Source organism: Schistocerca cancellata, chromosome 4, assembly GCF_023864275.1.
Source record: "Schistocerca cancellata isolate TAMUIC-IGC-003103 chromosome 4, iqSchCanc2.1, whole genome shotgun sequence".
Taxonomy (NCBI): domain Eukaryota; kingdom Metazoa; phylum Arthropoda; class Insecta; order Orthoptera; family Acrididae; genus Schistocerca; species Schistocerca cancellata.
In genome coordinates this window covers 522904818-522920163 of record NC_064629.1, presented here as the reverse complement: position 1 = coordinate 522920163, position 15346 = coordinate 522904818, and the positions used below count along the sequence as shown (strand labels likewise).

Genomic DNA, 15346 nt, shown 5'->3' with positions numbered 1-15346 from the left:
GTTTTGTGTAACTGTGAGATGTTCACTATGTATATCAATGTTATTTCATGTGGGAAATCAAACTAAAATAAGGAAAAAATTATGGTAACAATGTGAGGGCAGAAAGATCCCAAAATGTCCCATGCCATGATCACCTGGTCAGCCGGTGCTGGCATCAAGGTACCCAATGGTGGGTTGCCACTGGCTGCTCTAGGAATGAGGAAACTCTCAAACATAAACTGTTCTATATATGGTTCTCAGGCGAGACGTCGGATGTCATAGTGAAAACACAATATTTCATCAGCGCAACTGGCCGACATCTTCAGGTGTGATGAACACACTGCTAAGGCATGACTAGAGCCCCCTATTTATGCCAGTCTTAGACAGGACGTGTGCATGTGTGGAGGTGCCAAATTCGATGGCCAATAGCAATGATATCAACCAATATCTGGAAGGACAGCAATGCCACCTGCAATACAAAGAACCAAAGACTTCGGCGCACACGCGGAGGCTGCTGCTGCTGCTCTGCATTGCCATCGGCCACCCCAGCGACCTCTGTCAGAAGTCGCAAGCAAAAATGCTTGTCAACAGAATATTTATGTTGCTGGCAAATCGTCATCCGTCATATGACCAATAATACTCCTCTCTGCTCGATGCGACTTCAATATGGCCAATGCTGGATCCCAAGCTGTACTGAGCTGAAAGCCCTTGTCTCTGTTTACAAGATTCGTTGAGCTACGTATTTCCACTGCTTCCTTAATAACACTGTCCCAGTATGAACTCGTTGATGTGAGAATTTTGGTTTGTTGATAATTCATAGGATGGCCTGTACTGAGACAATGCTCGGCCACTGCAGACTTCTCCAGTTGCTCCAGACAAGTGTAGCGTCGGTGTTCAGTATATCTCTCTTCTACAGTACGACAAGTTTGTCTGATGTGCAACATGCCACAGCTACAAGGAATCTCGTAAACACCAGGTCTTCTTAGGCCAAGGCTGTCCTTAGATGAGCCCAAGAGAGCTCTGAGTTTTGTCAGTGGACGAAAGACACATTTAACTTTATGGCTCTTCAATAATCTTCCTATTTTTGAAGAGACACCACTGATGTATGGCAAGATGACCATTCCCCTTTGATCTTTGCCTTCTTCCAGTTCCTCACATTGGGTAACCCGCTCTGGGTGTAAGGCACTGCGAATCTCCCATTCGGAATATCCATTCTGTTGAAAAGTGGTACGCAGATGGAGTAGCTCATTGGATAAGCTGTCTGAGTCTGATATGGCTCGTGCTCTGTGAACCAACGTCCTAAGTACGCCACTTCGTTGTGAAGGATGGTGATGGCTGGTGGCCTGTAAGTATAAGTCCATGTGTGTTGGTTTATGGTACACTGCGTGACCTAATGTGCCATCTTCTTTTCTCCATACCAACACATCCAGGAATGGAAGTTCGCCATTTTTCTCCATCTCCATAGTGAACTTGATGTTGGGATGAAGCGAGTTAAGATGCTCAAGAAATATATTCAGCGATGCAGTGCCATGAGGCCAGATAGCAAAAATGTCATCCACATATCGCCAAAAACACTTAGGTTTCAAATCCGACGACTGGAGTGCTCTCTCCTCAAAGTCTTCCATAAAAAGATTAGCCACAATGGGTGACAAGGGACTACCCATTGTGACACCGTCAGTCTGTTCAAAGTATTGTCCATCATCATCATCATCATCATCATTTAAGACTGATTATGCCTTTCAGCGTTCAGTCTGGAGCATAGCCCCCCTTATACAATTCCTCCATGATCCCCTATTCAGTGCTAACATTGGTGCCTCTTCTGATGTTAAACCTATTACTTCAAAATCATTCTTAACCGAATCCAGGTACCTTCTCCTCGGTCTGCCCCGACTCCTCCTACCCTCTACTGCTGAATCCATGAGTCTCTTGGGTAACCTTGCTTCTCCCATCCATGTAACATGACCCCACCATCTAAGCCTGTTCGCCCTGACTGCTACATCTATAGAGTTCATTCCCAGTTTTTCTTTGATTTCCTCATTGTGGACACCCTCCTGCCATTGTTCCCATCTACTAGTACCTGCAATCATCCTAGCTACTTTCATATCCGTAACCTCAACCTTGTTGATAAGGTAACCTGAATCCACCCAGCTTTTGCTCCCATGCAGCAAAGTTGGTTGAAAGATTGAACGGTGCACAGACAACTTAGTCTTGGTACTGACTTTCTTCTTGCAGAAGAGAGTAGATCATAGCTGAGTGCTCACTGCATTAGCTTTGCTACACCTCGCTTCCAGTTCTTTCACTATGTTGCCATCCTGTGAGAATATGCATCCTAAGTACTTGAAACCGTCCACCTGTTCTAACTTTGTTCCTCCTATTTGGCACTCAATCCGTTTATATTTCTTTCCCACTGACATTACTTTCGTTTTGGAGATGCTAATCTTCATACCATAGTCCTTACATTTCTGATCTAGCTCTGAAATATTACTTTGCAAACTTTCAATCGAATCTGCCATCACAACTAAGTCATCCGCATATGCAAGACTGCTTATTTTGTGTTCACATATCTTAATCTCAGCCAGCCAGTCTATTGTTTTCAACATATGATCCATAAATAATATAAACAACAGTGGGGACAGGTTGCAGCCTTGTCTTACCCCTGAAACTACTCTGAACCATGAACTCAACTTACCGTCAACTCTAACTGCTGCCTGACTATCCATGTAAAGAACTTTAATTGCTTGCAAAAGTTTGCCTCCTATTCCATAATCTTGTAGAACAGACAATAACTTACTCCTAGGAACCCGGTCATATACCTTTTCTAGTTCTATAAAGCATAGATACAATTCCCTGTTCCACTCATAACACTTCTCCATTATTTGCCGTAAGCTAAAGATCTGGTCCTGACAACCTCTAAGAGGCCTAAACCCACACTGATTTTCATTCAATTGGTCCTCAACTAATACTCGCACTTTTCTTTCAACAATACCTGAGAAGATTTTACCCACAACGCTGATTAAAGAGATACCTCTGTAGTTGTTACAATCTTTTCTGTTTCCATGTTTAAAGATTGTTGTGATTACTGCTTTTGTCCAGTCTGATGGAACCTGTCCCGACTCCCAGGCCATTTCAATTATCCTGTGTAGCCATTTAAGACCTGACATTCCACTGTATTTGATGAGTTCCAACTTAATTTCATCCACCCCAGCCGCTTTATTGCACTGCAATCTATTGACGATTTTCTCCACTTCCCAAATGTGATCATATTTCCATCATCATTCCTATCCCATTCTACCTCGAAATCTGAAACATTACTGATCGCATTTTCACCTACATTGAGCAGCTCTTCAAAATATTCCCTCCATCTGCCCAAGGCATCCACAGGATTCACCAGCAGTTTTCCTGACCTGTCCAAAATACTTGTCATTTCCTTCTTACCTCCCTTTCGAAGACTGCTAATTACACTCCAGAATGGTTTTCCAGCAGCTTGACCCATAGTCTCCAACCTGTTTCCAAAGTCTTCCCAAGATTTCTTCTCGGATGCTGCAATTATCTGTTTGGCTTTGTTTCTTTCTTCAACATAACTTTCTCTGTCTACCAGGGTTCTAGTATGTAGCCATTTTTGATACGCCTTCTTTTTGCTTTTACAGGCTGCCTTGACTGTATCGTTCCACCAAGCTGTTTGCTTCATCCTACTTTTACACACTACTTTTCCAAGACATTCTTTAGCCACTTCTAGTACTGTGTCCCTGTACCTTGTCCATTCCTTTTCCAATGACTGTAATTGACTACATTCAACTAACTGGTACCTTTCTGAGATCGCTGTTATGTACTTGTGCCTGATTTCCTTATCCTGAAGTTTCTCCACTCTTATCCTCCTACATATGGACCTGACCTCCTGCACTTTCGGCCTCACAATCCCAATTTCACTGCAGATTAAATAATGATCAGTGTCATCAAAGAATCCCCTGAATACACGTGTGTCCCTCACAGCCTTCCTGAATTCCTGATCTGTTATTATATAGTCAATGACAGATCTGGTTCCCCTGCCTTCCCAAGTATACCGGTGAATGTTCTTAGGTTTAAAACAGGAGTTTGTGATTACTAAGCCCATACTGGCACAGAAATCCAAGAGTTGTTTCCCGTTCCTGTTGGCCTCCATATCCTCTCCAAATTTACCCATAACCTTTTCATACCCTTCTGTTCCATTTCCAATCCTGGCGTTAAAATCACCCATGAGCAGAACACTGTCCTTGTCCTTTACTCTAACAATTACATCACTGAGTGCCTCATAAAAACTATCCATCTTATCTTGATCTGTCCCTTCACAATGCGAATATACTGACACAATCCTAATTGTCCATTGTCCATTGAATAAAAAATACGTTGAGGTGAGGACATGTTGGAATAAGTCTAAAAGTTCCCCATCCAGCTTCTTGCTAATGAGCAACAATGATTCCTGCAATTGTAATGAGTAAAAAGTGAGACTACATCATAACTGATGGTGCGAGTTGTAAGTTCTTGAGCCGACGAATAAAGTCTTGTGAGCTATGGATGTGATGCTCACACTTTCCTAATAAAGGGCTCAGTTGCGCTGCCAGATGTTTTGCAGGATTATACGTTGGTGCCCCAATATTACTCACAATAGGCCGCAGTGGGGGCGCCTTGCAGGGAAAGTTTCACTATTACTGATGGGTTAGAAATTTTAGGTTCCAACAGACTGATGCCTTTAGCAGTTTGCTGATATGTAATTAAAAAAAATAAAAGGATGAGTGTACACAAACTCACTATTTTGTGTGTAAATTGTGCAATGTGTACCACTATACCACTAGCAGATGCACCAGTGTACAGCTTGAGCAGAAGACACTTCCTTCAGATACTTTTGCATTCTACTGTGTTGCCAGATCATGCAAATGACTTGGCTTAGAATTCTGTCCAGTTTTACTGGCACCCTAAGTAGATGACTTGGACTTAATCTCTGTGGTGGCTGGATGCCAGCCAGGTTTTATGTCTAAGAGTGTACAGATGTGAGTGTTGTGATGCTGTATTGATATATCAACATGTCACACCACAGATACTTTCAAGAAGTGCCCACTTGTTTTATGCATCCATGATAATAGTCACAAATTTACTAGGGGTATCTAGAGCTACTGTTCTGTTATTGTACCTACATATATAATTCATGGGAGAAACTTGTGCTAAACACAATATCAGAAGAAAACTAGAGTTACTCATGGGGACATGATTGTATTAGAGCTACTCCTATTAAGAAAACCACACCTGTGACAGTATCTGCTGAGATTAATCTACATCTAAAAAATACTCAGTAAAAGAAAACAGTGCTATAGGAACTGCATAAATGAAATATTTCTCATGAAACTTTGGTGACGAAACTGGACATAAAGAAGGTGAATGGAAAAAGAAGCGTCATTGTGCAAAAAGTGCTGAATCTAAAAGTCCACTATGACATTGTTCTCTGCTACAAGGTGATACATTCGTCTCAGAATGTTTTAGATGTTTCAGGAATGGTACTAATAACTTCACTGTTGTGTGCTTCATGACCACAGGCATCATCATACTACAGGATGTCAAGTGAGATATCCTCCCAAGGTGGAGCAGGCAATGGGAGACTTTCTGGGGGAGGGGGCCACTGATCAAAAGGCTTCCTGGTTCATCTGGCAAAAAGGTTTAACACACTATCTGTGGCTGATGAGATCATGAGCCAGATACAGTCACTTGCCCTTTTTTGGAGGAAAACTCTCAGCCTCCTATATCCGAGCTTTCACAGATGGTGGAATTATTGGTAGTTTGGAGCTTCAACATTAGGTGTCTAGTGAGGCCCTTTAGGGATGTGGCTGCCAAGGAGGGGAAGAACTCCAGTGTGCACTCTGTGTGCATGCTGGGGGAGGAGTCATCCAAGATGTGGAATGGGCCCTTTCGATACCATGAGGAGCTCGGTGTGCAGCCAACTACTGCAGGTGGTGGCTCATGTCCATACTAATTACATGTGCTGCTTTGATTGGAGAAGTTTCACTCTGGTTTCAAGCAGCTAGCTGAATGGGTAAAGTCTGCCAGTCTTGGGTGTGAGATGAAGGCAGAGCTCACCATCAATAGCATCATTGACAGTATGGATTGCAGACCTTTGGTACAGAGCCAAACAGACAGTTTGATTCAGAGACTCAGACAGTTGTGAGACCATGTAGGCTGCAGACTCCTCAACTTATGCTATATGGTGGTGCAGTACTGGGTCCAATTTAATAGGTCAGGGATCCATAACACACGTGGCGACTACATGGATAGTGGTGACTGTGTGAAGTAGACTGGGTGATCTTTTGGGATTAGAGAGTCTTGGGAAAGAACAAAAAGGGTTTCAGTCTCAAACTGTGCAGGGCAAACATGAGACAAGTGTTGACCTAGAAACCATAGTTATTATAGTAGTAAATTTCCTAGCTGTGTTGGGAAAGAACCAGAGTTCCAAGCACTAATAGAAAGCACTGCAGCATAAATTGTTATAGGTACTGAAAGCTGGCTAAAACTGAAAATAGGTTCAGCTGAAATTTTTACAAATGATACAATGATCTTCAGAAATGTTAGGCTAAATACATTTGGTGGTGTCATGTTTGCTGCTGTTAGAAGTGGTCTGTATTGTAGCAAAATTGAGGTAGATAGTTAGTGTCAGTTTGTATGGGTAGAGCTTATACTTGACAACCAGAATAAATTTATAACTGCTTTCTTTTACCAACCTCCCAACTGAGATGATATAGACTTAAGTTTCATTTAAAATAGGTATCCCACTTATACTGTTATTCTTGCTTGTGACTTCAGTCTACCCTTGATATGTTGCTGAAAATATATCTTTTAAAGTCAGTGACAGACATAAAACATCATCCAAAATCATACTAAATGCTTTCTTCAAACATTATTTTCAATAGGCAGTTCGGGAGCCCACCCAAAGTTAAATGGTTGTAAAAACATGGTCGACCCCTTAGCAACAAGTAATCCCAAGCAAATAGGGAGCATTATGATGGATATAGCAGTTAGTGTCGATAAGGTCGTTGTAGTCAGACTGAATACTGTAACATCCAAACCCACCGAAAATAAACACAAAATATATCTATTTTAAAAAAGCAGATAAAATGGTCTTGATGCCTTTCCCAGAGACAGCCTCTGTTCCTTCCAAACTAACCATGAAAGTGTAGACCAGATGTGGCTTAAATTCAAAGAAATAGAATTGACAGCAGTGGAGAGATTTATACCAAATAAATTTATAAGAGATGGAACTGGAATCTCCCCCCCCCCCCCCCCCCCACCATTAATGATCAGTGGTACACAAAACACATCAGAACACTGTTACAGAAGCAACAAAAAAAAGCATGTCAAATTTAAAAGATGTTAACATCCCCAACTTTGGCCAAGTTTTACAGAAGCTCAGTATTTAGTGCGAACTTCAGTGTAAGTTCCACAGTGAACCTCTGTTGCAAAACCTGGCAGAAAATTGAAATTGATTCTGGTCATATGTTAAGAACACCACTGGAAAGACACAATCGATACCTTCACTGCATGATAGTGATGGTAATGCACGAGTGGCAGTGCCACTAAAGCAGAGTTACTAAATATGGTTTTCAAAAAATTCCTTCACCAAAGAAGACAAAGTAAATATTCCAGAATTTGAATTAAAAACTGCTGCCAATTTGAGTACCTTAGTACTAGATATCCTAGGTGTAATAAAGAAACTTAAATCACTTAATAATGGCAAAGTCCTCTGATCCAGATTGTTTACCAGTCAGATTCCTTTTAGAGTATGCAATATAATAACCCCATACTTAAAAATCATATACAACCATTCGCTCAATGAAAAATTTATACTGTCTCCAAACTTTATGAATTACCTCGAGGAAGATGATATGTTGACACACATTCAGCAACGATTCAGAAAATATCATTCTTGTGAAACATAACTAGCTCTTTATTCTCATGAAGTAGTGAGTGCTACCAACAAGAGATCTCAAATTGACACCATATTTCTAGATTTCCAAAAGGCTTTTGATACCGTTCCTCATGAACGGCTTCTAATCAAATTATGACACAAAAACTATGCCATATTTAAAAGAATACAGAATGGTGTGAGAAGTTGCATTGACCCTAAATAATTGAAAGTGTGAGGTCACCCACATAAGTACTAAAAAAAAAAAAAATCCATTAAATTTTGGTTACACGACAAATCACTCAAATCTAAAAGCTGTCAGTTCAACTAAATATCTAGGAATTACAATTATGAACAACTTAAATTGGAATGATCACATAGCTAATGTCATAGGGAAGTCAAACCAAAGACTTTGATTTATTGACAGAACTTGTAGGAGATGCAGCAAGTATACTAAAGAGACTACCTACACTATGCTTGTCCATTCTCTGCTAGACTATTGCTGTGTGGTATGGGATCCTTTCCAGATATGACTGATGGGGCACATAGAAAAAGTTCAAAGAAGAGCAGCTTGTTTATATTTTCATGGAAAAAGGGGAGATAGTGTCACAGATATCATACATTAGTTAGGGGCAATTATTAAAATGAAGGCTTTATTTGTTGCAGCAAGATCTTTTAATGATGTTTCAGTCTTCAATGTTGTCCTCTGAATGTGAAAATATTTTGTTGACATCTGCCTACTCTGGGAGTAATGATCCTCATAATAAAATAAGAGAAATCAGACCTCACACGGAATGATGTAAGTGTTCATTTTCCCTTGTAATATACAGGGTGAGTCACTAACTATTGCCACCAAGAATAACGCTGAAAGAATGATAGGAGCTGAAAAGTTTGTGGGACAAATGTTGCATGGAACAATGGGGGGCCATAATATGACGGTTTTTTGTTGCTAGGTGTGGTCGCTTCAGAGATATGAAGCTCCACTTTGTTTTTTTTCAAATGGGATGCTATAGTTTGGTACTTATATTGTGATAGTGGCTATCGGGACAAATCCAGTGATGTGTTACAGTAAAGTCTCTGAAGGTCCAAAAGGTGGCATGAACATCCATTTACAGAAGGTGTTCAAAGTAATGACCATTGGTATCAATGCGGTGCTGCTGTCTTCTTATCATGGATTGAGTGGTATTCCTTATCACATCGGCACTTACCAAAGCATATGCTCTGACAATTCTCTCTTGCATATCTTCAGGTGTAGGTGGAACATCTTTATAAACTATATCTTTTACGAATCCCCACAAGTAAAAATCCAGAGGTGTCAAGTCTGGTGGACGAGCCGGCCACGACACATCTCCGTATCCAATCCAACGATTTGGGAATCCTCTCTGCAACTTGTTTCTAGCCATCAGAAAAAAATGTGCTGGACACCCATCATGTTGATACCACATTCTGTTCTTGTTCCTAAAGCTATTTCTTCCAATAACAGACCTAATGGTTTTTGCAGGAGTGTGGTCTACTTCCTACCATTAAGATTTCCTTCAATGAAATAGGGGCCTATAATTTTGTCCTCCAGAAACCCACACCATACAGTCATTGACCACAGTTTTTGGTGTGCATTTTGCTGCTGCCAACATGGATTTTCAATTGCCCAATAATGCAATTTCTGCAAATTAACATTTCCATGTTTCATAAATGTAGCCTCATCAGTAAATAAAATCAAATTAATAAATGTGTCATCCCTCTGAATCTGAAGTTGAGCTCATCGGCAGAATTCAATGCGATGCATACAATCCGTACCAGTTAATTCTTGGTGGAGACTGATATGGTAATGATGATATTTATGGCAATACAGATCATGAACAATACTACTCTGGCTCATGCCAGATTCCCTTGCGATTTGAAGTGAACTAACACAAGGATCTCGAACCACAGCGGCAAAGAGTACCAATTTCCATTTCCTCATTAGTAATTTTCCTTTGCCGGATATGTTTCCAATGCATTAAAGATCCAGTTGTTCTCAGTTTATCATACACACATTTAAATGTATGATGTGTAGGGTGAGAACATTGAGGACATTTTTTAGTGTAGAAGTCTCTAGCTCTCACTGAATTTCGTTGACATTCTCCGTAAATGATAAGCATATCGACTTGTTCTTCGAAGGAATACATCATTCACATTTGCTTGATTCAACGATTCTAGTCTTACCATTCCTATTACTGTTGTATTGCGAAACCATCGAATGGTGTTTACATGTCAATCGCACATTAGATAGATATGCCGTATTCAGTGAATATTTACTATTTGCACGATATACAAGAGAGAATGTTACACATTATTGGATTTGCCTCGATAGCCACTATCAGAAAATAAGTACCAGACTATAGCATCCCAAAAAAAAAAAAAAAAAAAAAAAAAAAACCACAAAGTTGACCTTCATATCTCTGATGCTCCCACAGTTAGCAACAAAAAACCAACGCCATATTACGGCCCCCATTGTTCCATGCAACATTTGTCCCACAAACTTTACAGCTACTATCATACTTTCGGAGTTATTCTAGGTAGCAATAGTTAGTGATTCACCCTGTAGAGAGGGGAATGGTAAAGAAATAATGTGCAAGTGGTTCGATGAACCCTCTACCAACAATTAGCTGTGAACTGCAGATTAGTCATGTATATGTAGATGTGGTTTATGTGTGTAAAACATCAAGGAAATTTAAGGATACAGGCTATCCTCATCCACCTGTGAAGCATTTTGAGGGTTCTGTTATGGTTTGGGTGGGTTCACACCGAAAGAAAAGGTAACTAGTAAGGACTGTGAAACTAATTTATGTGCTCATGTTTAATCAATGGCCAGTGGCACATGTAGTGTTCTCGGCAGGGGACTGCAACTTTCAGACTGATAATGCCCTCACGTAGACAGCTGAAACATCCAAAATTATATTGTCATTCATGGTTTATAGGTTTGGTTTTGCCATCGAATACATTACCTCATGCAGGAGAACCTGTTTTTCGTGCTACCACACCTCAGCTGCAACGATCACAGGCACTCGGTCATCCATCAAATGCGTAAGTATCTTTCTACATTTACTGGCTTGTTTAGTACTGTACTGTTTCTGTGATTTAAAAATGAAAAATTGTCATCATTATAAGAATTTATTTTAGCAGTACTGAATTTGGGCTAATAATATTTGATCACAGTAGCACAAGCAATACTCTTAATGATAAAATGGAATTAGCTTACAAATTATGTATGCTAAAGGACGTTAAGCCTCATTGAAAGACAGCCTCCATGGCAAAATGGTGAAACTCGGAGTGGCTCTATTTGTCAGTGATTCCTGTGACTCCTCACCCATTATCCCCACCTTCAAGTGATTGCCACATCAGTGCATATTCTACTTGAAATAATAATGTGCTCTGTATACTTATCCCTGACAGTCAGGCCCAAATAGGTCTCATTGAAGAACTTGTCCTCTTACTTCACCCTCCTTACTACACAACCTGACAACTCTCCTTCTCTTAAGATGGAGTTCAGATCCTCTACTACCCACTGATATTTAGGTTTGTTTTCTGTAAACCTTTCAAGATCAGTGCTAGAATGCTCCCTTTAAAGAGGTTACAGCCAGTTTACTTTGTAACTTTATACAACTGAGATAGTACCCTGTTGCTGATGATATTGATATCAAACAGTTTTCACTCTAATCTGTATTTATTCTTGTTGAAAACATAAATGCCCATAATATGCAATGGACTGTTTCTGAATGCCACCCTCCTCACCCCCACCCTTCTCACAGTCCTTTTTAAGAGAAAATAGGAAAGTTGTATTTGTGGCTTATCGGCTTATGATAATAATACCACTACAGAATCTGAATCACCTGAAACTTTGTAAGCCTACCCATTCCCAGATTAAAACTATGCAAAATGCTGTCATTGAAGCTACTATCCTCCAGCAGCAGGAGAAGTGTCGTGTGCCCCATATACCAATGATCCGAAACAAATTACTCATTCATGTTAAGTGATTTTCATTTCCAGTCAAGAGTTTGTTGACAATAGTAATAAACAAGACTGATGGTCAGAGAGAGGGGAAGCAGAGATGGGTACAGAGGGGGTGGAGGAAATAGACATAGAGAGGGAGGGGAGGAAGAGGACACAGACAGACAGAGAGATGGGGAAGTAGGAGGAGGAGGAGGAGGAGGAGGAGGAAGGCAGTGGGGAGGAGGAGATGGACAGAGAGGGGGAGATGGGGGGGTGGACAGAGAGGGGTTGAGGAGGAGGATATGGACAGAGAAAGTGGGGAGAAGGAGATCAGAATGTATATCAAGATCCGATATATGTTTAGCAATTGTGACCATTACTGGATTTGCTAGTGTAATATAAAGTGGAGTAATGTGAGAAAAGGAAAGTTTCACATTAGGAATGAGGCCAGTATGAGGTCCACTCACCATTTCCATCAATGACATGCCTCACCTGATGAGGAATACAGGCAGTCAGTCATTTGAAATATGTCTCAGCATCCAGTGAGACTCTCCCATGTATCCAACAGTACGTCTCACAGTTGGTCAGGTGTGTGGGGTGCTGGTGTCAACCAGTGTAAGTTCCTCCGAAACTTCATTTTGTCCCGCAAATTTTCAATGGGCTTCAAGACCAGTGCATGTACAGGCCAGTTGATCAGGTTCACATCTGCCTGTTGTTAAAACTATTGTTGAACAATTCAATTTGTGTTAATTGGTGAGTCATTCTGCTAAAACTGGATCACTTCATTGGGACAGCCCACTGAAAACTTCATATTGGACAAGTGCCAGAGACATTCTGACAGTAAATGAGTGCTTGTCATGTACTTGCCTGTGGAACAATGTGTTATCATGTTCGGCATCCCTCACCTATATCCGTGTTATGTTTTGACATATCAACAAACAATACAATGTAAAAAATAAATAAAAAAGGGGGGATGGGCAGATAGGGGATGGGGAAATGGACAGAGTGAGTGGGGAGGAGGAGATGAACAGAGACAAGGGGGAGGAAGAGCTAGGTAGAGATGAGAGGAGGAGATGAACAGACAGATCAGGAAGAGGAAATGGACAAAAAAGGGAAGAGAAGATGAAGGGGGAGGAGGAGATAGACAGAGAGAGGGGCAGAAGTAGACAGACAGAGAGAGGGGCAAAAGTAGATGGACTAGGAGTAGAGGGAGTGAAGGGTGGAGGAGGTGAAGAGAGAGAGCAGGTGGTGGAGATGGACAGATAGAGGGAGGAGGTGGAGATGGCCTTATAGAAGAGTGGAATAAATGCATACACAGGCAACTACAGGTACTCAGCTATTGTATATGAGGGTTGGGACTTAAATAGTGGCAACTATTCATTCACAGTTGATACAAAAGAGTTACATGTTTGTACCTGTTACTGTCCTTCAAAATAGTCACCACCATTGTGTAAATCCCATTGCCAGCGATGTGGAAGGCGTAGTGTACCATTAGCAGAGCCTGTTCTGTTGATGGTGCAAATGGAGCGGTCTACTCCCTGTGAATCTCTTGAACAGTTCTTAAGCGAGTGCCACAAAGTGGTTCCTTCATCTTCGGAATCAAATCAAAGTCACAAGAACTTAAGTCCGAGGAGTATGGTGGATGGGACAGTACTTCCCAGTCCCATCGACCGAACAGAGCAGCCACAGCTTTCACTGTATGCGCCCATGCATTGTCATGCAAAATGATGGGTGGGTTGCGCAGAAAGTGTCACTTCTCCTTTCTCAAAGCTGGTTGCAGGTGATGCTCCAAAAATGAACAGTAATACTGTGCATTTATGGTCTGTCATGGAGGAATCTAATGCATTAGGATAACACCATCACAGTCGTACCCAAGAATCACTATAACTTTAGACTGCTCCATTCGCACCATCAACAGAACAGGCTCTGCTAACAGTATACTACGCCTTCCACATCACTAGCAACAGATTCTAAACAATGCTGGAAACTACTTTGAAGGACAGTAACAGGTGCAAACACGTAACTCTTTTGTATCGGTTGTGAATAAATAGTTGCCACTATTTAAGTTTCAACCCTTGTGTATAAAACAATATGTGGTAATTGCACTCAATCACAAAAAATGAAAAAGATCTATAAGTAAAATACAATAAGAAGGGAATAAATACATTGATAAAATTGTTGTACATATGGTGCTGCTGATGTTGCCAGTGTGCATTGCATTATCACTGGTTTGAGCTGGATACAACCAAAGGTACCCAAGCTTATCAGGACATGTCAACAGTTTTATTTTGTCATCTGTACAAGTCACATGCAATCACGAAAAATATTCCAATAGTGAAATAAAAGCTTAGAATAGTGAAACATTACAGAAGTTTTCTGGTATGTTACTGCTGCTCAGGTGGTGTGACAAACCCAAAATTTTGACTTTGATTGTATGTACTCATGTTTCTAGCCAAATTTTCAATTCCATAACAATTGAATTATCAAACTGGCTGGAAACATAATAACATATACAGATGAATTACCTCAAGAAATGCTTAAGTATCATGCTGGATGTTAATAACATGCCATACTTCTGAAATCATTCTGCACCTACATGGATACTCTGCAAATCACACTTAAGTGCCTGGCAGACTACTCTGAAGCAAAACATGATACAGGAGACTTTAAGTCTCATCAGTACTGGTGGTCTAGCAGTGAAGCACATGGCTGGAAACTAAAAGGTCTTGGGATCAAATTCTGGGCAGAACATGGAATATTTCAGTCTGCCTTTAACCGTAGCCTTCACATTTCAAAGATGTGAAGATTCATCAGGAACAACACTTGGTTTGGATTACACATTAAACTTTAGATCCCCTTTCCCTGCTAATATTACTAGGTTATGTTAGGGACATGCAAGTTGCCGAAGTGGAATCCAATTGTAAGACTTGCACCAGGTTTTTGAGCCACATGGAATTCACGCAGTCCTTTCATAGATCCATTGAAAGGACTGGTGTAACTTTAATTATTAGTGATATGTTTGCTATCACTGAATTTCTCCTAACACTAATCAGGGAAAACTACAAGTGAATACTAAACAGCAAAGCCAGACTGGAGGCAAAGGATAATTCACTGAAGAGAGAGAGAGAGAGCACACTGAGAGTGAAAATATGTGTGTGTGTGGTCTGATGTTCAACTTTAGATATATACTTGTTTCTCACTATTTCAATCAAAGATGAATGTTAGTCTGTGTGGCAGGTGGCAACAGAAGAAATTGTTAATAATGTGTTTCAAATAATTAATTAGTGGTTCTCTGGAAAAGAACTTTTCCTTAAACTTGGAAAAAGAAAACAGTGTACTCAGTTCTGCACAATAAACAAAATATTGCCAACAGTTAATGCAGTCCAATTACAGGCATCAGTGAATAATGTAGAACAGTCAGAATATTCTGTGTACAAATTTTTATTTGAAGTGGAAGAATCATATTGCAGAGCTTCT

At 40.5% G+C, this 15346-nt stretch overlaps 1 protein-coding gene across 1 annotated transcript in view; it reads left to right on the top strand.

The window, feature by feature from the left end:
* Positions 1 to 15346, top strand: part of LOC126183298 (lisH domain-containing protein ARMC9-like) — a 242578-nt gene that overhangs the window by 187573 nt on the left and 39659 nt on the right. Inside the window, exon 14 of the mRNA XM_049925137.1 lies at positions 10858 to 10963. Within this exon, the coding sequence (XP_049781094.1) occupies positions 10858 to 10963 (106 nt within the window). The remainder of the gene's footprint in view (positions 1 to 10857; positions 10964 to 15346) is intronic.